This window comes from Anopheles stephensi, chromosome 3 (assembly GCF_013141755.1).
Source record: "Anopheles stephensi strain Indian chromosome 3, UCI_ANSTEP_V1.0, whole genome shotgun sequence".
Lineage (NCBI taxonomy): Eukaryota > Metazoa > Arthropoda > Insecta > Diptera > Culicidae > Anopheles > Anopheles stephensi.
Window position 1 is genome coordinate 39982796 of NC_050203.1, and position 22222 is coordinate 40005017.

Here is a 22222-nt window from a genome sequence, read left to right on the forward strand (position 1 = left end):
CTCTTAGTATCATGATCACTCTCAGTGGATGCCTCCTTGTCTTGCGCCAATGTCAAATGTTTCGTGAAGTGTAGGAACACATTGTTTTCTATTGGTTCCTGTCATGTTTAGATTGGGAATATTTATTCCATTTGTTTTAAAAGGAATTCACATCAGCGTTATTAGCAAAAGAATCAAAATGAAGAACAAATGATGTCTTCACTGGTCTACCCTGGCCAGAACAGTTTTTTAAGGCGATTACAATGCTTCTCCTGAATGTTTATTTCAGGTAGAAAGTAAAGTTCAAAGCAAGCGAATAAGTTCCCTCCTACAAAACCTTATCAACATCATAACACACAGCAACAAAAACTTGGCCGTCGTGCAATGATCATTGTTTTCATGCCTATCCGAAATTCATGTCATCCCTAAAGAGATCGTTGTATTCATTCTGATATGGAGCACAAACGTAGCGAATTTTTAATCAGATGTCTTTTAACTCTACAATACTTTGATAAAAGTCATCTGAAATGAAATAGAATAGCTCAACAAACTAATCAGACATCAGACAATCAGACAAGAAGAAAGTATACTCCGTACAGCTTTTGTACTGAGCTTTTGGCTCCTCTCGACTTGCTCTAACCTCACTCCATCCAACCATACTTTGGACACATTAACTCACAATTATGATTGTTTTAAATCTTGTACGAAATTTTATTGCTATTCATTTTTCGTTTGTATTGCTTATATACTCTCCCTCCCGCTCGCTAGCATAGCACAGCGCAGCCCAGCGGTATAACAGTTTGCATTTTGCCCGATCCCAATGCAGTAAGTCCGCTACATATACTTCTGGCGTCCAAGCGAGGCAGTCTGCATCGGCACACTGTTCTCTATATATTGGGCCGCCATTGTCGAGTTGCTCGAATCGGTTGCTTTGGTGCCACTCTTGTGAGATCGTTTCATGCCTCGCTTTCTGTCGTGCCCATTGCTGGCGGCTATCGCTTCCAGCATCAACCCATCCACCGTTTGCAGACTCTGCGCTCGCTGCAATGATAAACGGAGCGGTTTCTTCGGTGGTGCCGGTCGAACACCGCCGGCATGTTTGCTCGTCGGTCCCGACGGTTCCGAGGCGTATTGGTCGTTGGTATCCGATTCAAAGTCTAAGCTTTTGCGAATATCTCCACGACGTCCAATCGTTGCTGTTTCGTGTGGGGTCGCCGCAACCAGGCGCTTCCGTTCGCCATTCAAGTGTTCTACGCTACGAGTATGGTTGCGGCTGTGGCTGTGCTGCAGCAATCGACTACGATCACAGTCACTCTCGAGATCGGTGGTGCTACGCTGCAGTTTTGCTCCAAACTGCTGCAGATAGCGTTCGCGATCTTGTCGTCGTGTCTCACGTTCTCGCTTATCCCGTTCCTTGCGATTGTAGTACTGGGCCGTCAGGGAATCTCCACCATTACCATTGATGCTGATCTTCGACGATGAAAGCGAATTTCGTAGATTGTATTTCATCACATCCGATCCACCGTTCGTTAGTTCGCCATTGATTCGATCGCACTCCTTTATGATTGTGGTCGTTGTGACGTGTCCCGGACTTCCATTGCGCGGTGAGGATCCCTTTTCGTCGATGTAATTGTAAATGTGTGGCGGTTGTGGTGTTTTCCCTTCGGGAGGAGTCGACGGTGGCGAAGTGATGCTGATGGATGTGATATGTGCACCACCACTCCCGTTCACTGCCACCCCGCTACGGATCACACCATTATCTTTGGAAGCGAGCAGCTCTCTAACCTGATCCTCCAGGTACGAGATTCGATGCTGCAGCCGGACATTATCGGCCTGCGTTTGCTGCAGCGACTGTTGGGACAGGTGGTTCACACTAGCTGCCTTTCTGGCACGTGCCACTACCACTTCCGACTTTGAGTGTGAACCGATGGCCCGGGCCATCTCTTCCCGATTACGGCCGCCGATCGCTTTACCGTTGATCTCAATAATGCGATCACCTCGCTGCAGACTCTCGCCTTCTAGCACCCAGTCCACCCAAAAACCGGGCTGATCATTTTTGGTACTTGCATTCCAGCGACCCGTTGACGCACGCACAGCTAGCAGACTTAGGCTCATACCCGACTGTAGCATCCCGTAGAGGGTGTTTGGTTCTTGCTTTGGTTTGTCTAGCCGTCCCTGCAGGGCTCGAGCTTCCTCAACGAGCGAGAGCAGCTGCAATTCCTCCCGCCCAAGCGCATACTCTAGCTCGGCCTGCCGAATTCGTACATCGATGTTGCTACAAAGTGGCAGTCGTTAGTCAAAGTTTCACTTTACTCCACTGCTACCATTACTTACTCTGTCACATCGAGCTTTTCCAATGCCGATTTAAGATTTTTAATCACATGTCGCTTTGTTTCGGCGTCTGATTTGAGCTTCGCTAGCCGCTGTTCGGCAACCGGTCGTTCCGTATCGTCCAGTGGAGGTCCTGTCGGACGTGGTAGCTTTCCCAAGCCGAGTTGTAATCGTAAACTAAGAAAGGACAGTTGAAAAAGATTTTATTAGACACCCCTTTTTGGATGAACGCTCGGTGTATGGTACTTACTTTTGTATAACAGCTTCTCTATCTTGCAAAGCTGTTCGCAGTTCGCGTGAAGGAGCTGTTTCGGGTCTAGGGGAGGAACGAGCTGACAAGGACCCTCCTCCAAGGGACGTTCCTTTTCTTCGTCTTGGTGTACCCGCACACAGCGACACCTCAATATTTGCCATCTAAAAGTGAGGGTTCGAAATGCGCTTGCAATATTGGTCGAGAGAGAGATTTTGACTTTTTTGGATTCTCTTCATTCACTTACCTTTGCTTCTAAAGTTTCCAATTGTGACATTCTGGGAGGATGCTGATGTGATTTGCCTTGTGATGGAAGTATGGTCTGCAAAACAGAAAGGGAAACAAATTAGGAAGTTAATTTCGGTGCTGTAATTTTTTTCTGCACACCAAGACCTTCAGAGTTCAGGGTTACTCTGAAACATTTAAAGGTTTATGTGTATTAAAGACAAGAAACGTTGTGACAAAATTCTGAATCAGCATAATTGTCACCTTATTTATGGTTGGATTGGGCTGTCTAAATCAGATGGTTTAATATGGCTAATTATTTTTTCTTCTTCTGACTGGAATAATATCAAGTGTTTGATTACACCATTATTGTAGTAATTGACGAGCTCAAGGGTGGATTGTTAATTTCCGAAACTTTGACAGACACAGACATCCTGTATTCAAACTTATTCTGCCCCCAAGATTTATTCTGGATTATTGAAAGCCCGGTATGTTTCCAAGAAAGAAGCATTTCTGTACTAATGTTTGACAGAACCCTTGATGCCCTGTGCATGGGCAGGAAATATTGCCTACTAAATTTAAATACTCTCGACATACTGTTAAGCTTTTGTTGGCGATTCGAAGAAAATAAATTTCCAAACAGACATAAAATATTATTATATGGATATCTTCGAGTCGTGGACTTCAAAACCACCAAACCCTTCTGGGTAGGCGTAGTCGAACGCATCGGCGGACTACGACTTCGCATCCCGATTATCCTTAGAGTCTCTATTCAGGCTCCAACATCCCTTCTCTGTTGTATGCTGTGGTCTACGAAACCCAATTGCGTTACATAGAAACACCAGAACTAGTCTGATATCTTCATAACAATAGACCCAGCAATACAACCGGGCCGAAATCACGCACCTGCGCTAAAACGACTAGAATGCAGCAGCCAAAATAGATCTGGAGAACTATCTCCCAATTTTCCAAAATTCACAACTGAGGAAATTCCTTGTTGTTTTTTAAATTTTATAATAAGTCATGGCAGGAGTCTTGACAATGCGACTGCAAGTAAAAATACTAATACAAAATTAATCAGATATCTTAAAAAGTCTTAATCCTAAAATATCTTCCAAAAAGGGTATCCTGATCGTAGCGATGCATTTAATCACCAAAAGCTTATCAGAATTGAATATTTCATACAAAAATAAAAAATGTAACAGATTTTTGGAAACTGGTATAGAAACGATACAAACGTATTTTTCAACACTCAAACACTCAACAACATTGTATAACCCGTTATGGAATCTTAATCTTGCTCTAGATATTTAAAACACCCAGTCAGTAATTAATTATCGTTGATCACTACTCTGCGAATCTACGTCGAAGAATAAAAATCCTCCACGCCTCACCCAAGTGAGTACTCGTTGACACTCGTGTACTCGTTGAATAATAATAATAATGTGGCACACCCGGTGGCAAACAAACAAATGCACTTTCCTTACATAACGCCACCTAATGGGCGGCCCTTTTTTGCTATTCCCGCCAACTGCCCTGGCTCGAATGGCATAATGTAGCTGCCGAGGGTGGAATACCAACAAGTTTGCACTTTACATTTCCTGCCACGAACCGCATGATGACGAACAGATCGATCTGCTGCGGTCCATCAGCTGTCCACGAATTAAAGGGTGCCGAGTGGGGCTAGTTGTCGGCAAGTGTCGGTCCCACGGTCTCACAAATCGATCTGATTTTCCCTTTTTTTCTTCGTAAGCTCGCACAAGCGCGTCTGCATCTGCATTACCATCGGTCGCTAATTTGGCTTGGTTCATGCCGGCTAAAGGTTCAGCCTTTTTCATCTTTCTAATGTTTCAACTAAATTCATCACGTTTCCCCCGAACTAACGAACTACTAGCGGGTGAGTGCGCCTTGCTGGCTGGCTGCAATAACACATCGCACCGCACACAAATAATAACTTCAGCATCACTTTCGAAATCATAAACCACGTTTTCACCAACGCTTGGATTAGCCATGGTCGCGATCTGTTTCAGCCACGGTTGTATCAGCAGCAGCAGTTCGTACCACTCCTGCGTCTGCAGTTGATTTTCGACAACGTACACTCATCGCACAAGAATGTGTCAACCGGTGACTTTCCCCTCGATCGCTCGACGACACCGTTTTTATCATTTATCATCGCTCTGAACGGGTGCATAATCAATCATCATTGTCAGGGTTTGGTGAGACCGGGCAGACAGTTTGCCACATCGATTCACCGCTGATGAATATGGGCAGGATGAATATGACACTGATGATTTTACCATTTGCTTTACGAATAAAAAATGCAAACTACTGCGCGAATCCATCGGTTGATCCGTATTGGCGCCCTGTAGCACTATTAGCTACGTTAGACAAAAAACATCGTGTAACGAACACTTCCCTTGCTCAGTGGTTGCAGACAAGAAAGAAGAAAAACCCCTTCGATATAACTTCTTTTTCCACATGGCTGTAACATATGGCGACCGACACTTACCATCGAGGAAGAACGTTCATTCAGAAATGCTCTCGGAATGGCTGCTGGCGAATGACTGACGACGACGGTTCCGGATTCCATCACGATTCTATCATGACGATCGATTGAAGGCGACTCAGCGAAGTGTTATTGAGCAGTTGTTGGTCTGAAATTTAAAAAAAGAGCATACCGCGAATTAAAATTTTGTTGTTGTAACAGTAGTTCGTTGAATTCATTTAAGAACAACGAAAATAATTTGAAAAATTATAGCAACTTCTTTGTAAAGTAAAGAAACCTCATCCGATCACACAGAATTGCGGCCAGCAGGTTCCAGATAATGTTTTTGTTAGAAACTCTTAAGGCTAGAGGCTTCATAAAACAATAACCAGGTTTTGCTATTTCAAACCTTCCACCAATTGGCCCCATTTCGTGATTGTACATCAAAGCCATTACACAGATAAGATAAGATTTTTATATGTTGAAATAAATTAGATTGAAAAATGAGACAAAGCAAGTTTTAAGTAAGGCAGCACAAAAGTGTACAAACTATGATCTCTATAGCTGACCCTGTGCACACAATCTGGGATGTTTAAAACGATATAAATAACGTACGTGGTTGAAATAGTGATGGGAATAGCTACTCAGTAACGTAAATTAAATCCGAGTCTTAAATCTAATCAGAGTAAGAATAGTGAGTTAAAGCTTAAAATCACTCTTTAAGAGTGACATCTCGAGGAATGATTCAGCTCTTGGTGCCGACTAGTCACTCACTCACTTCGTTTTAATTCACTCGTGAGTGTGGTATCGCGATAATACATAGTGAGCGAATTAAAACACAGTGAGTGAGTTAAAACGTAGTGAGGGAGTTAAAAGATGTTGAGTGAGTAAAAACGAGGTATGTGAGTGGTTAGTCGGTACGGAGAATTGAATCCCAAGTGCGTTTAAATAACTCAAAATAACTTTAAGTGTCAAAGGTGTTCTTAAATGTATTGAAACATTTCGAATTGTAAGTTCTTGGAGGGCTAAAATAAATGATGTCATGCAATACAATTGAGACTCCGGGATGTTGATGTTATGTTGATCGTCTTAGGAGCGTCAGTGATGCGGCAGTCTCTTTAAAATGCTCTTTGATGATACCAATTGCTCGTAGTTTTATTTAATAGGGTCCTAGATAAACTAACAGTGTTTGAAGCAAGTGTGGCTCAAGATAAAGTGTAGTAGAGTCCGGCTTTTTCGACACAACCTAACATTAGGAGAACAGTTAACAGATAGAACTGAGCCAAAAAAACAATGCTACTCTACAGCCACCTCCAGTATCTTGGCCAACCAACACGCCCTTGGATAAGGCTGATTAGCAAGTCTCGAATTGGATTCAATAAACCGACCCTGACGTTTGAAGGTTAGCTACTAACAAATTTGACCCCGGATCCAATGACACGACTTCTTCTTCGCCTTCCTTGACACTACAACCTCCAGAGGTCTCGGTCTGCCGTTTCTGGCTTTCTATGACTTGATTTTACTCGTAGGAAAGTAGTCGGCCCTGCGTACGGGGAGGCGGTCTGGTCTGGACGGAATTTGAACTGCGATCCTGCCGTGATATCACCTCGGCCACCCAACCACCCCAATTTGTGGACATTGCTGACGATTAATTGGTAGAATCGTACACTTATTGGCAGAATATTACCCAATAGAAGTTTCGAACATAACTCGTATTTCATTACAGAATTTAACTATGCCGTATTTTTTCGACGCTACCCAACATCAAAGGGACGCTTTACATATAGAACTGGATGAAAACATTACCATTTTTTTATTTTCTTATTTTTCTTTTCCTTTGGATCTACAATCACCTCAAGGAGAAGATCTTGGCCTGCCATTACTAGCTTCTCTGACTTCATTGTACGAGTAGCTGAATAGTTGATATTGCGTACGAGGATAAAGTCTCAACAGGATCTGGTTCTTCAGTGTCCTCCGACATTGCTAAAACATTCACCACTAGACCCCCAAAGGGAAGCGACGTAAAATTCAATCAGTAAATTGTCCACATAATCTTAAGCGGTGTCTACAAATGGCTAAATAATAGGAGTTAGGAAAATTCTGTCCTCCTCATATTACCATCATTCTAGTAAAAAACAAATTAATGCATTACGGAAAGCAAAAGCTGATCATAAGCCATTTCTATCTTAAACATGAGCTAATTGTCGATAATTATGTTGAGCAAATGAATATCACGCAAGCGCGAAAAATAATATATAATTAAAACATAATATTCACATTCCTCTACGTTCGGCAATATTCCTTTCAAGCTCAACTCTACGGGGCGTTTAATTATAATCATTTCGTTCGTTCGTTCTCAAGCTACAGTCTTAGATAATTTCGCACCCCCCGGTGTGGCTGCTAATCACCACCCTCACATTGTATAATATATCATCAAAAGTTCTACAAAACACCGCCCAAGCAGCAGCACTGGAAATCAACATCACGCCACCCTACACCCATCCGATGCGCTCCAGTTTGCACATAATTTGCCTCCGATATGCCTCCACCAAAAACTCCCATCCCACACAGCAAAAGGCTACAATCAGCACCCTTTCGACGTGCCTCGATCAGGTGTGGCCCACCACACAACACGCCACACACTGGCTCGTATGATATAATGCCGCAGAAATTGCTCTTCTTTGAAATTGCCCAGTACTGGTGTTTCATCATCAGGTCGAGCCACAACCACCGTAGCCGTATGTGCGCGATCGTACGCCCCAAAACATAAGACATAACCGTCAACGTGCACAAAGCAAACAGCACGCAACAATAAAGCCCTCTAGTGCCGGAGCGATAGAACAGACAGCGTGCGTGTCTGAAGCGAGGCTGACACGATCGGGGTAGCTTAACGATTAGCAAAATGCAAACAAATAAAGACATTTCTCACACTTGGCTGCAGCTGGTACGATCGTTTGGATAGCTGCGGAATGGCCGTTGCGAAGAAAGTCATGTGTTGTGCGTTATTGCACGTGTTAGGAGCTTAAATAAGTCAAGTTTATTCTAACACACGTCAAGAGAAAACAGTCCCGAAATCCATACGAAACTGTTTATCATTTCCAAATATAAGTATTAAATTAAACTTTACAACTCTACAACTTAAAATTCAGTTTCCACCGGTTCGCCGGTTTTCTCACTTTCCCGGCTACATCAACGGTCGCGCGCGCCAACTACCCCCTTTTAACTAAACCTCGCAAGCCGTTTAATTGACCTTTACTTTCTGCAGACCGATCGCAGTTGTTCCGTGTTTCCTACCCTTGTCTACATCGCCCAACACCCCATCAGCACCACATTTCGGCGGTTTTTCTTGAAAAGAGCGTACGAAGGAGGAAAATAAAACAAGCCCGACCAGCTTAGGAGGCACTGTGAAACTAAGTGAAAGAGAAATTTATTTTAAGCAGCTCCCATATCGAAAGTGCGGCAAGCTTTTTCAGTAATCACCTTCAGGTTTTTTTTTTGCCTTGTTACTGCATTTTATTTCGATTGCAGATCTTATCCCAGACAGCCGGCCAGCCGATGGGAAGTGAGACCGGCCAACGCCACCGATGATCGTCGTTGAACTGTGCAGTCACGCTAATGACCGGTAGTGGCAAAAGGTGATAATTTCTTTATGAAACTTTATTATCCCTTCCACTGCTCGGCGGCGGGTTCAGACTTTGTGAAATACTTTAATTTTCACGTCTTATCTTAACCGCCAGCTAAGGTAAATGAGGGGGAACAAGGAGCTAAGTAAAGACGTGAAGATGAGTTGTTCGCTTCGTTATCGGCGCGCCATGGGAACGATTAGGTCCGTTCATCACACCGGAACCATATTGCTGACCGGCTGCACCTGGACCCGAGCTGTTCGTTGAACAAGACACTTCCTTTTGCCCAAATGATGGGTTTGATGGGCCGGGAAATATCGATCGCACCCCAATATCTGTAGTTATTTAGTTGTCTTCTTCGATCTACGCCTGTCCTCGCGCTTACCCTCTTCTAAGACGAACTATTAAAGCGGCATTAAATTCTATTTCACCAATTTTCGGGCCAATGTCCATCTTATCTTTACCGTCCGATCTTCACACTGACCGGATGTTTTCTTTTCCATATCTTTTTTTCTTTCCTCGACCTTCGTCAAAGGGAACTCGACTATCTTCGCAAAGTCGGCGAAGTATGGTCCCCCGTGTTTCATCAAGTACACGACCGTGAGGCGATAGAACCATCTTCATATATTCCTGGCGGTTCCGCCGGATGACTTTCGGCCCGCATAATGCAAACGTAGCACAGCGCGTTCTCATAACAACTCTGCTCACAGAACCGTATCGCCGCCACGGAGTGCGATTCTTCCGACGATGAACACTGTCTGTATGTATTATGAATGTTTCTTTGTTGGGTTTTTATGTATGTTACTCCGTCTCCCGGCCCATGTTGCTTTTACTTCACCACACCCCACCGACACCCGGACATGCCTCAATTCCTCCGATCGGGAACAGGGAACAGTCCTTTCCATCCTGTGCAGAGCCCTCGCACCAGTGACCATGGAAGAAGTTGAATGGATGAAGCATCTCTGTAGAAACAACATTTAAACTTCATTCACACACGGCCGACCGGGCATAGTTTGTCCGGGCACGCAATTCTCCAATCAACCAACCGCGAACCGAGGCGAGGGCTTTACGGTTGGTTTGACAGAACCACAACCGACTTTAACTTGCGTGGTGGTGGTAGTTGAGAATTTTTGCTCACAAATTCATCAAGAAACACCGTTCCTTAGCTCGGCGCCGAGCTATTGGATTAACCGCAGCGCCAGCCGAGTGCTTTCGGAATAATTGTGTGAATTCTGTGCCCTCGTCCTGGGAGCACCACCCTTCCAACACATTGTGTCACACAGGGGGATGGGCCATTTTTATGGTCGACTGTTCGCGTTCGTGGTCAAAAACGGTACCCAGCGCTACTTCCGGTCCTGGCCGTTCAAATCCGTCGTCTACACCAGGTGGAGGATTTTATGTGAAAGTGTTTCACCGCCGGTCGAAAGTTATAAATCCATAGCCTATGAGTGGTGCTGTAAGACTAGCAGCAACAAAACGCCGCAAGAGGGTTCTTTCCACTCCGGAATGTAACCTAGTTTCCAGGGAGGGGGTCCCGTCCCTCGTGAGACGTTATCGTGGTATGGTCTTACCGCTTTTTTTTCTCAATTACTGCGGAGTTACGTACTGCCGGAATTTGTGTTCTTGCATAGCGATAGGGTCATATTCATTAGAAAAAGGAAACATTGCTGCTCCAGTCAGCAACAAAATATGCCGCCATGAAAGAATCGTATGGCAAGCGATAAAATAAATTAATGGTAACGAATGTCAAATGGTGTTGTAGAAACTGTAGGCAGTGAGTCAAATTTCCCTCCTGCCGGTACTTTGACTTTCTGATGTTGTCCAGAAGAACTTCAAGCGGGTAAGCTGCGGAATGCTTTTTGTGTGCACCTCAACAGCTATACTGTACTTCGAACTTCGATGTTGATCAGTCAGCTATTTATTGTACTTATTTCCATTTATTTCCAAAATTACCCCTCATAAACCGGTGAGGTGTTGTTCTCACTCTACCGTGCAGAAATTGGTTCGTGCTTAATTATTAGCAGGCTGCCAAGAGCGAGCTTACCACGCATGCTTACCCACCAGGGCAGGGCTTGGTGGCGCAGAACGGCTTAAAATGCTTAAAACACATTCGCAGCAAAGGATTAGCAATGATTCATTTTATTTCCGCGTGTAACGATCAGGGCCTCTAGAGGACGTATAAAATCTACAACTTGCGCAGCCCGTCAAGGTCAGCACAAAATCCTTCATCTAGAACTGGATCGTGGTCCAGCGCAACTCGCGTTCGCCAAGACTCGTCGCCAATCATATCGACGTTCTGAGAACGGAGCAAAACGTAAATTCCATAATTCATATTGAGAATGGGATGGCTTACACGATTGGCAAACAATTAGTGTGTAACGCTGTGTAACGGCGGGATGAACAGATCGTTAGCTGAATCGCACTTGCAGCTGATTGTCCGGCTGGAGAGCGAACCCCTAAATACAGGGGAGGACTTTTGTAACTTCCTCCTATTCAATTTCACCGAGCACAAGGTCGTAACGCATCACTCAGTCAGCCGGCCGGTTGCAGTTGGAATTGGCCTACCCCTCCGGTTTGATATTTATTACCCAAAACGCCAACCGATCCACTGTACGATAAATCACCGCACGGACCCTCGTCAACTACGGGCACCGACCGAGACCGAGACCGGTTACACCGTGGTAGGGAGAAAACCCCCGGACCAGCGTCCCTTTTCGGCAACACCGGTGCCGCTGATGCATGAACTTGACCACAACTTGTCCGCGGCCGCAAACCTTACCAACAAAAGGGCCGGCAAAGACGTTACGCATGATTTCGCACTCTTCCGTTCCACCGCACGGCTAAATATGTTGCATTGTCCAGCGTGCTTAAGCCCAGGGCCGGCGCGAGGTTGATAAACGCATCCGGACCCGATGAGTTGACCGAACCGATCGATATCGGTTTTGCAACCTCCCTTTGGTAGTTCGTCCACCGCACCGAACCCCTTTTCCCACAGACAAACAGTCGAAAGGTGCATTCATCGTTAAATGGTGGTAAAAACTAATTTTTGACGATCTTTCTGCGCTCGCACACAAACGCAAGGGCTGCGCATGCTACACACAGGCTACTCCCTTGCGCAGAGTAACCGACCGCTGTAATGCGCTTAGCGGTGCATACGGCATGGTCACGCACCGGTGCATTGCGATGCTCCCCGCGCGTTGCTCGGTGGGAATTGCACCGAATGACACAAAACGGTATGTCAGAGTGGATGGACCAGTGGTTTCCGGACGTTGGTGAACGATGCATCCGCACGACGCAGAAAATCACAAGCTTATTAAAAATGTATATAATTTAATATTGTAAAACACAACCTTTAATTTAGCACTTTCGTTAAGATTTCAAAACGTTTTCTATTTTGCTGTTCAATTGTTGGTTTATTAACACCGAAGCATTTACACGAAGTATGTTTCAAAATATGACTTAAAGCGGTTTATACCACGGAAAAAGGTACAACCATTCCACAATATGAATATAGCTTAAGCATTCTTAATTTTTTCAAATATAAAATTAACATTCAAATTTTTCTCAATTTTGTTTTCGTTTAAATATTAAGCAAAAACATAAGCAAAAATCAACTTCTATGATGACCGAGATAGCCCACGACAAACTTTAAAACTATAAGGATCTAATAAATTAAATAATGGATTTTAGATGCTTATCTAGTGTAAAGCTAAATATATTAAGCTAAATTTATCGCAATTTAGTCATCTAACAAATATTGCCACCATAACATATACAATTATGCCCTGAAAATTAAGGGACCTGGTATGACCTATTATGACTTTACAAGAAAGCTTAGTAAAGACTTTAAATAAATAAATAAACAGAAATAATGTGAGTCAATCATTTACAAAGGCAGACAATGCAATAAGACCACCTAATTTACAAAATCTTAAATTGAAACAATGGTTATGGAATGAGTAATATTTTGTTTGAAACTTTAGACAATCGATCCAATGAGAGCATTGGAAGAAATGGATATATCGGTTCTGAGTATTTTTGTCATTTTCATGAAAACAAATTGACAAACATACGAGTATTATACACTAAAATAAGACTATTAATCAGATTTTATCGTTTTGGGCTCCAACTTTTCCCATTTTTCTACTTTAACCCATTCTTCTTTTTCTTCTTCCATAGCACTGCAACCTCGAGAAGTCTCGGACTGCCATTTCAAGCTTTCCTTGATTTGGTTACACTCATAGCTGGATAGTCACAGTCCTGCGTACGAGGAGGCTGTGGTCTGTATGGGATTTGAGCCCCCAGCCTGCCATTTGAAGACCGACACCATTGTCGCCTCGACTACCGGACGATTCAAGAACAATTATTCGGTCCAGCTTTGTTATTAAAAAAGGTACTTTTTAAAATTCATTTATCAACCGAGCATGCCCGGGATATGGCAAATAACTAGAAGGAAATGCCTAGTTAATTTTGTTAATTGTTTTTTTTTGCGTGAATATAATTCACAGTCACCACATGCGGTGGTGACAATACGGCATCGGACCGTAATACTCAATAAATAAATAAAATAAAATTCATTTACATTTACGATCGTTTTATTTACTATTTAAATATTGAACTTTATTTGTGTGTTATATTCATACTCAATGTTTTGTTACTTTTGAACAACAACAACAACAACAGTGATATAAAAAGTTAAGATGTTGAGTATGTTTTTGCCAATTTTTTGTTTTATTATACATGATAAAAACATCGTAAGCATTAGATTGAAAATCGGAAGTAAAAGTGGGGTGTTTCTATTGTCCGGCACTGTATGTAGCTTGCTTACACTAACTATAGTCTACAATTTGGTTGTAAATATGGTTATGGCCTATTAAACAGTGCTACCATACTTCTGTGTTGTGACGATTCTAGCCAAAGTAGATAGGCGGATAAGAAATTGCCCTTCTTATCGTAGGTATAAAAATATAAATCGATTTGTTGAATATCTTGCCTATATCTGTAATAACAACCCTTCTATGCTTTTCTGAAATTTGGTGGTCTTACTCTGTTGTCTATTACGGTACCTTGTATGACTGTAGATTCTGATCGAATGTTCATAATATCATAAACCACTTGCTGTATTATTTTGTCTCCAAATGGTAAACCTATCCCTTGAGGCATTTCAATAAGCAAGGCCTGACATATTAAACTCAATCAAACTAGCAAACATTCCAACATGACTGTCCAAATTGATGTGTTAAAAAATCTTACCATAACTAACATTACGCAGCATTGATCGAATCAATTCGAAGCAGGTACCATTCCTGCATTAGATATTCCACTCCATATCGAATTGTGGCTGAGCTGGGGAGCGTCATAAACGTTATTATTATTATGCTCTAAACGAAACCACTACGACCTTGGTATATTTTTCGCTGCACTGCCCTCTGCTTACATTCAGACATCCTTACCGAATTGAAGGCTGATAGAATTCTAAGCTTGTGTCTAACAAACTGTAAATGACAAACTGTGAAGGTAGTGCTGAGGTGTTTTTTTTTTGTTTTCTTTTCACCCACGAAATAATGATCGAACGAGTTGCTGCTGCGAGTTGAGCAATTCAGCACACCGCCAACGTCATTTCGCGCAGGCGGCATGAGTAAGACAAATGGATTAAGTTGTGTTCACAAAACAAAAGCAACTCCATCTAAGGTCAATGATTAATGGGCAAGTGGAGCTAAGACTGGGCTGAACATTCCCAGTTTGTAGAACATTCACAATTCGCAACAGAAGCATTCGGCCGGAACCGGAAGTATGTTTGGTGTAAGGTTTTCAGATTAGTCCTTCTAGTAGCAGGTGAGATTGGCGTCATATATCCATACAACTCAAAGCTCTTCAAGGCGTGATCGGGATGTAGATAAAGTTGGAGATATTCTTTTAGACAAGCTATTTCCAACAGTATATGACACCTCGTATATGACTTCCGCGGTATCCATTCTTCTTAAATCGGATTACTTTCCACTGAATGAAGGTTTAAAAAAATCTTCCCCTTTACTTCTGCTTTGCAAAACTCGCATTCCAACCTCGCGCCCCATAAATCAAATCGCTCGGTGCTACCTTTCGTTTTGTTTGTTCCATCCATTTTTAATGATCTGTATACATACAGTGCGTGTAAACAATTGCAACAAATCAAAACGGCTGTATGTAAACGAAAGGAATGTGCTCCATAGTGAGCAGAAGATTTAAACAAAAAAAAAGCTCCAAAACATCACCACCCAAACTCACGCACACGCACCGCACAACAGTACACTGGCATCGGCACGATCACTTCGCACCCTGCCACACACGCCGTAACAATGGGTAAAGTTATGCGCAAACGGAGCACAGAAAGACAACAAACACATCCATCCATTCCCAACCAAACCCAAACACACCCCCAACGCCATGCCACGCGCATGCATAACAACAACAGCGACAGGGAAAAGAGCCCAGCTAATGCAATATATGTGTAGCAGCCCCGGACGGCCCCGGACGGCTCAGCGATCATCGTCATCGTCGGTGATGCCCTCGCAAGATCCGCTCTTCTTACGAGACATACCGACGTTAATCGGCCCCAGGTTCCCCACGCCACAATAACTACAATTATAAATGCAATTTACCGTGCACGCGGAGCTACGTACGGAGCCAACGTGCATTAGCAAGGATGGTGCGGTTGTTGATGGGCTGGGTGCGATTGGGTGCGTCGTCGCTGTGCATACTTTGGCTAAGAGCTCAACAGCAGACAACGGGCTTGTAACAAAGATGGGAAAAGAGCCCCACACACACACACACACTTCAGGATCGTATCGCGAATCATGCCACTCTAGACACTCCCGCTCGAGTGCCATTAAGATGCGGTGGCAATTTTAATGTCACACGCTCGTTCGCCTCAAGAGTCATCTTCGGAGTCGGTCTTGTGAGGCAAATCTGGATCAATTGGTTTGGCCCCTCTCGGAAGGCGTCATACCGGTAATGTGGACAAGCATTTAAAACGACCTCGACTGCACGCGACAGCCGAGAAATCTTCAACTAACCTCAAAGTACCTGATCTTCATAGCCTCGCTCGATCTTTCGAGACCTTCGGGTCGGGCAGTGGGCCCGAGAACCGGATTGGCTTTCTCCTCGAGATCGATACCCGCCAATGACGCTGCACAGTTAGTGATTAGCTTTTCAAGGTTAACCATCCGATCCGACATCCGCCGATTACCCGACGTCCGTACGTCCTTCATCTGCGAGTACCCTCGCCACCTGCCATCGCTCAGCTCAAGGCGACGGCGGCGATACGAATGCGTTTAGTGTGTCATTGCATATTTATTAGCTATCGAATGACGATGGAATCTCCGCCTCGGGACCGGTTTCGAATCACCGGATGGATCAATTCCGTTTGTTGGCCAAGCATTCCATTCCCGGTTGTCACGAATGCTAGATGTATTGGTCGCCATCAAATGCTGTTCCATTGTTGTGCCGTTCCACTGTTGCCAGTTCCAAGAATGTTCCAATTATTGCTGCTTACATGTGCTCTTTACAATCTCGCGCATGTTGAGCTATGATCAGCAAGATCAATTCTATTTTATCATTTATTTATAGAGGCTTTGGACCTTTAAGATCTTTCACACAGAAATTAATTCCACACATGCACGTCCATTCTTCCATCTGCTGTCTCAAGATCGCAAAGAAAGCCAACAATATGCGTACGCACTCGTCACATTAATATCACGAGATATCATCGCAGTGATTTGCATTACGATGACAACTAAAAAATCGTACTCCCGATGGTTCTATAATCGGCGAACCATTACAGTCAATCGACATATTTTTTATGGCTTCATTAAATTCCGAAATGCCAACATTGTGTACAGAGCTTCTAGAGCTTCTCCTCGCTTCCCTACCAAGGTTCGGCTCAATCTCCTCGCGGTCCGATCGGCACTGCGTGCATTCGTGCGTTGAATGCATAAAACAAGAGCAGCTACACCCTACCGCAAGAGAGTTTTCGCATGATTTATCACACATGACGGGCATGTCGATAATCCTGTCGATCATCCCTCAAAACTGTGGATACCGATCTCCGGAGCACAACTCAAACGGTCGGCAGGGCTCCATACCATTGCCGGCGTTGCTTTCCACGGTGTTGGATTTTTTTGTTGTTTCTCCCCAGGTTTTGTTGAACCACCCTTTGCAGAAGGGAAAAAAAACAAACAAAAAATGAGAGTAACATAAACTGACGCTTACTACAAGAAGATGGAGGCAAAAAAGGCTGCTCCCAACGACTACTTCCCCCACCGGGCGAGAATCTAGGCTGGTGATGTGTGTTTTGCGATAATCGTACATATGACCCAATTGTTCGATGATCAGATTGTAATCTGGCGTGCGCTGATGTACAGCTTGTTCGGGCGAAGTTTAGGGGCCGGATCCAACGCCTTGGGACGAGTCAATCCACATCGAGGAAAATTGTGCTGATCGCAACATGGAGCTGTCTGTTTTCCGCTACGCGCGCTTTTTCGCGCCTCTCAATGCGTGATCTCGTGTGATCGATACGAATGGAAAAAGAAAGCACACCTTCCCCGGCTGAAGCAACCGTCTGTCGGTTGAGGTGTTGTATAGTAGTTGTTTTTTTTTCATTTCGTGTGTGGTTCCTTTCTTCTGTTGTTTCGCTGCATAGGAAACGTAACATAACGTTACATACGCGGTCTTGAGTTGCTAACACAGGCGTGGACTCATCATCGGGCCAGGTCAACCTGTTAGCTACAGTCTGCCAGGGCTTGTTGTATCTCAATGCTGGTGTCTAGCTTTGCCTACGCTGGTTTGTTATTGTTGCGTTTATTGCTACGAGCGATTCCCACCGTACCACAAGCTCTCAATGCTTTCTTCCAATCCATCCAACCAATCTCTCATCCACAAGATCGAAACAGATCGCTTACTCCCCTATACCGCGCGTTAGTGCTATTTTCACCCGCCGAATAGGCTCAATTTCACATTCTTAACATAACAGTCTCGTGGTCGTAACGGCCGCGCGAAAGATGATCCTCTCCAGCTAGACAATAACAATGTTCCGGCTGTGTCCGGAATTCCATGCTAGTCAGCAAAACCCTTCGGGCTATTCCGTCCTCACCCCTTTGTTTCTTGCCGCGATATTCGTAGACCTTGCTGAAAGTTGGCGCAAAATAATTTTGTCTACCGTTGGCCACGATTGCGCAATCGCGTGCCCGGGCCCAGGTGTCGCCGGAATGCTTCCCAAAAGCTCAGACCTCAACTCAACTGCGCTCAACATCCAAAGGCCGGATCTTTGAGCCGGAATTCGGCAAAGTGCCGGTGCGTTTTACCAGCCCCTACCAACAACTCGCACTCATTTTTAAGGTGTGTCGAGCTGTATGAATGGACTGCGTCTTCCGCTTTTCAGATGTCTTCGAGGCCACCCTTCTTTCTCCCTGCCTTTCATGTAGCCTCAACGACCACAAAAAATGGAAACAACAATAATGTTTCTTCGGCGAACATTCGGCCTAATCGGTGATGACACTGTTAAGCTATGCGAAAACATTACAACTCCTTTGTACGCCGTTTTGGACGGCCTTGTGTCTTGTGTTTCTGCGTCGTTTATGTCGCGATCGTTACAGTTAAAGCCCCCGTTTAACAAAGCCCTGTTTCGTTACCTTTCGGAAGGTCATTTTAAATTATTAGCTTTCTTTCGGTAACAAACCAGCTGATGCCCCACTGGCAAAACGTTGTACGATCTAAATAAATGAATATGAATGAGGAATGAGATGCAGGAGTTTTCAGTTTTCAGTTGCAACACCTGCCAAAACAACGCCGAGCGGGCAAAGTCTTCGCATATGCTGGCACGTGCCTTTGGAGCACTTGGTAATTTTGAGCAAAAAGGGTGATTTATGTAATAGACATAGCAGAGTTCGTGAAGTTATTTACCTAAAAAAGCTATTTTGACTTTTCTATTGCCAAGGATTCTTCAAGTTGTTTCTTGACCAATAAACCTTAGAAATTATCGTGGTGTACTTCCCGTGTCCTCAAGGCAACATGAATGTTTAATTTTCTTCTCAAATCTTAACAAAGCAGATACCTTTTAACCACATCTGGCAGTTTTGCTATCTTCCCGTGTTCCCAACATTACAGAACAAACATATCAACAGGAAAGAAGAAAAAACTCTTAAAACCGCAACAAAAATCACAATCTCTCTTTCTACTCACAACAACATTTGCTCCAGAACAAAGGAGAGCAACAAAACCCCTAATCGGCTTCAACTTGGCAGCTCGACACGGGGAAAAACGTTCTTAACCACACGCACCCTCAACCCCTCTTGAGAAAATCAACAATCAGCTGAGACAATAGGGTCGACAAACAATTGTTCACCTACCGCACCGCCGGACGACGACGTTCTCACACACACATGCTGTGCTCTCGAAGGAACTGTGGCATGGAAAATGCATTAAATGAAAGCAAATGTGCACAAGACTTCCAACAATGTCCAAACAAAAAAGGCCTGATCGATGGTTGTGAAAGAATGCTATGCAGGAAGTGCAGGCAAAAAGTAAGAAGATCTCGGAGTGCCTTCGTCGTCTTCCGAACTGCGACCAAACTACGAGCATCATGTAGACGATCGCCTTTGCGCATGCCGTTTGTGTATCGCATGCGTATCGGCACTTCACGTGGCGATCACCCTCAACGGACGAAAGGAACCGAACGGAGGGAGAAGACCGAAGAACCGATGGAAGAAAATAGGATACCATCGAGGGAAGGAAGTTGTAGTTGTCGTCGTAACGGAAACTGACGCTTCTTGGCAAAGGAAGTGGCGCGGTGGTACATTTTCGTGGACCGTTCGATCCTTTTGTGCTCAAGTGACGCGCGAAACCAAAATGGGAAAAAAAGGGTAATGCTGCGTCAGCCAAAAAAAAAACCGTTCCATGCTAAACAGGGGAAAAAATGGCATTAACTTACCGTAGGAAGCGGCAGCAATGGCAGCAGCAGGTCTAGAAAATTTCGAACGTGGATGGCCAAGCTGATGATGGTTGATGATTTCTTTCCATCGCACTGTGAACGTTGGAGCACGATTTAAATGTCACCTCCTAATCCAACCGAATGCACTGTTTTCATAACGATCGGCTCATGCACTGCCCTATTCCATGCGTTTGTATTTTCAGTTCTAGTGTTGATTTACCTTCACACAGGGAACCGTTTTCCAATGCACAAACACAAACTTTATAGTTAAACACATTCACTCCAATTAACAATGATTTCAATCAACATCGATCTTCACTTGCACTCTCAAATACGTCCAACAACCGCGCACTGTATTAAACACAATACAATTTAAATGAATGTTCTCCGGCAAATTTATTCCGACCGACCGCACAACGCTGCCGAACACGCGCGCGCTTTGCTTGAATTTCGGATTTGAAATGGAAACCGTTCGAGGCGCGAGCGTATTTTTCCCCCTAGCGTACCAAACACGATGCGCACTGTGGGACAGTTTGAATTCGTCTTTGGGCAAAAGTCGAGTATTGTTTGCCTATCTATTGGTAACTGTGAATTTCAACTGAATTATTTAACTGACTCAACTGAACCGAGTAAATGCGAAAAAACTTTGTAAATTGTTTAAAATATTTTTGAATTTAAAACTATCGTAATACGGTCTTCCTTTGCTATGGAATTGTGGTTTAGTTTTAGCTGTACATATTATATTTATAAATCAATAACTCATTCATTGAAGGCAATACGGCGTCAAGCCGTCATAATCAAACATAAATTAAACAAATTAAATAAAACTCGTTCATTGGACACTATTAGTAAACTATTTTAGTTAATTAGGTGCGGCTCGGTAGTAGATGCGACAGCGGCGCCGGTCTTCACACGGCAGGACTGGGATTCAAATCCCATCTGGGCCGTTCCCCCATAGTGAGGACTGATCATCCAACTATGTGATATCAATAAGTATAATAAGCCACTTATCTAGGGGCGGTCCGATGGCCGAGGTGCTAGCGGCGCCGGTCTTCACACGGCAGGGTCGGGATTCAAGTCCCATTCAGATCGCCTCTCAATGATCGTACGTAAGGCACTACGGGTAAATCTAACTCACAGAAAGCCAGAAAAAGACGCAATAACTGTATGCGAACTAATTTACATAAACTTGCATTTTGCAGACTAAAATAATTATCAGCGTATCATTTTTTATATACGAGTCAGAATAGACGACAGTAAAGATCGTAAACCATATGTCTAAATTACAGCTGTGCCTTGATTCCCGTCACACCTAAAAACATCAATTAAAATCATGATGCTTCACAAAGAAGCAGTAGCACCTTCCAGGAGTTTCGGGCATGATTTAGTATCACCAAAACGTACAACTGTGCCTAGCACCGTCGAAGGGAGTGCCGGCGCCTGCTGCTTGGAACACAGTAACATAGAATACAATCATTAAAATGAAAATTAATTGTAACCAGCTCTCGACCATGTTTCATGAAAAAAAAAAATTGTTGAGAGATACAGCTCAGCAAGCCTTAGGAATCCGCCTTAGACTGCTTCCCAAAATTAGCTTAGCTTAATAATCTTCAACAAGTATAATGCTGGTAAGGTATTTTTTAGCGTTTTCGGGCTTATTTTGAGCTTTTCTGCATTTTTTTGCACCACTTTAGCTCAAAGCTTGTTCAGTTCGGCTTACTAAACGACCTAAATGGTTCTTCCTTTCCTTTTCCCTTTCTATTCAACACACGTACACACTACACATACACAATAAAACTATCTACAAATTTTGACTTCATACGGTCTATTGTCCCATGGTGTGTTCACGCACACCGGCACAGTACGTGTCAATACGCACGCTTTGTCTTCACCAATCCTAACAAACGAACGAATGCGATATCGCATCGCATATCTTCTCCCTTTTTGTTTCATTTTGCTTTACATCGTTTTCGTGCAAAGTGAATCGGGATTTTAAATTGTGGAAAACAGTCAGACAGTCAATTTTAATAATTTATTAATTGACATTTAAAAAAGAACTATCATATTTAAATAATTGCTGAAGGAGGGTCGAAGCAATTCTGACCATTTGACCAATTTTCGGTGTAATGGTGTACAAATTTTAAACTGATTTTTTTTTAAATTCTATTAGCCGTTAAACAATTCCGTATCACATTATCATCTTCAAGCTTTAACCAAATTTTAAAATTTTTACATAAGACACAAATGTGTCCTGTACCCTTAACTGAAAGCATAAATATTCTTCCAGTAACTCATAAGCGTAAATGTCGTTTTAAAAACGGTTGGACGTGTATTTAGCAGCACCACATTTTTTTGCATACCAACCG

At 43.6% G+C, this 22222-nt stretch overlaps 1 protein-coding gene across 1 annotated transcript; it reads right to left on the minus strand.

Moving 5' to 3' along the window:
- Window positions 1-654: 654 nt before the first annotated feature.
- Window positions 655-20326, minus strand: LOC118511952. The gene is made up of 6 exons (XM_036055662.1): window positions 19857-20326; window positions 5295-5439; window positions 2808-2882; window positions 2561-2724; window positions 2314-2487; window positions 655-2254 (listed from the first exon to the last, which is right to left on the minus strand). The coding sequence occupies exons 2-6, from the start codon at window positions 5373-5375 to the stop codon at window positions 814-816; spliced, it is 1935 nt and encodes a 644-aa protein (XP_035911555.1). The 5' UTR covers window positions 5376-5439; window positions 19857-20326; the 3' UTR covers window positions 655-813.
- Window positions 20327-22222: the final 1896 nt, after the last annotated feature.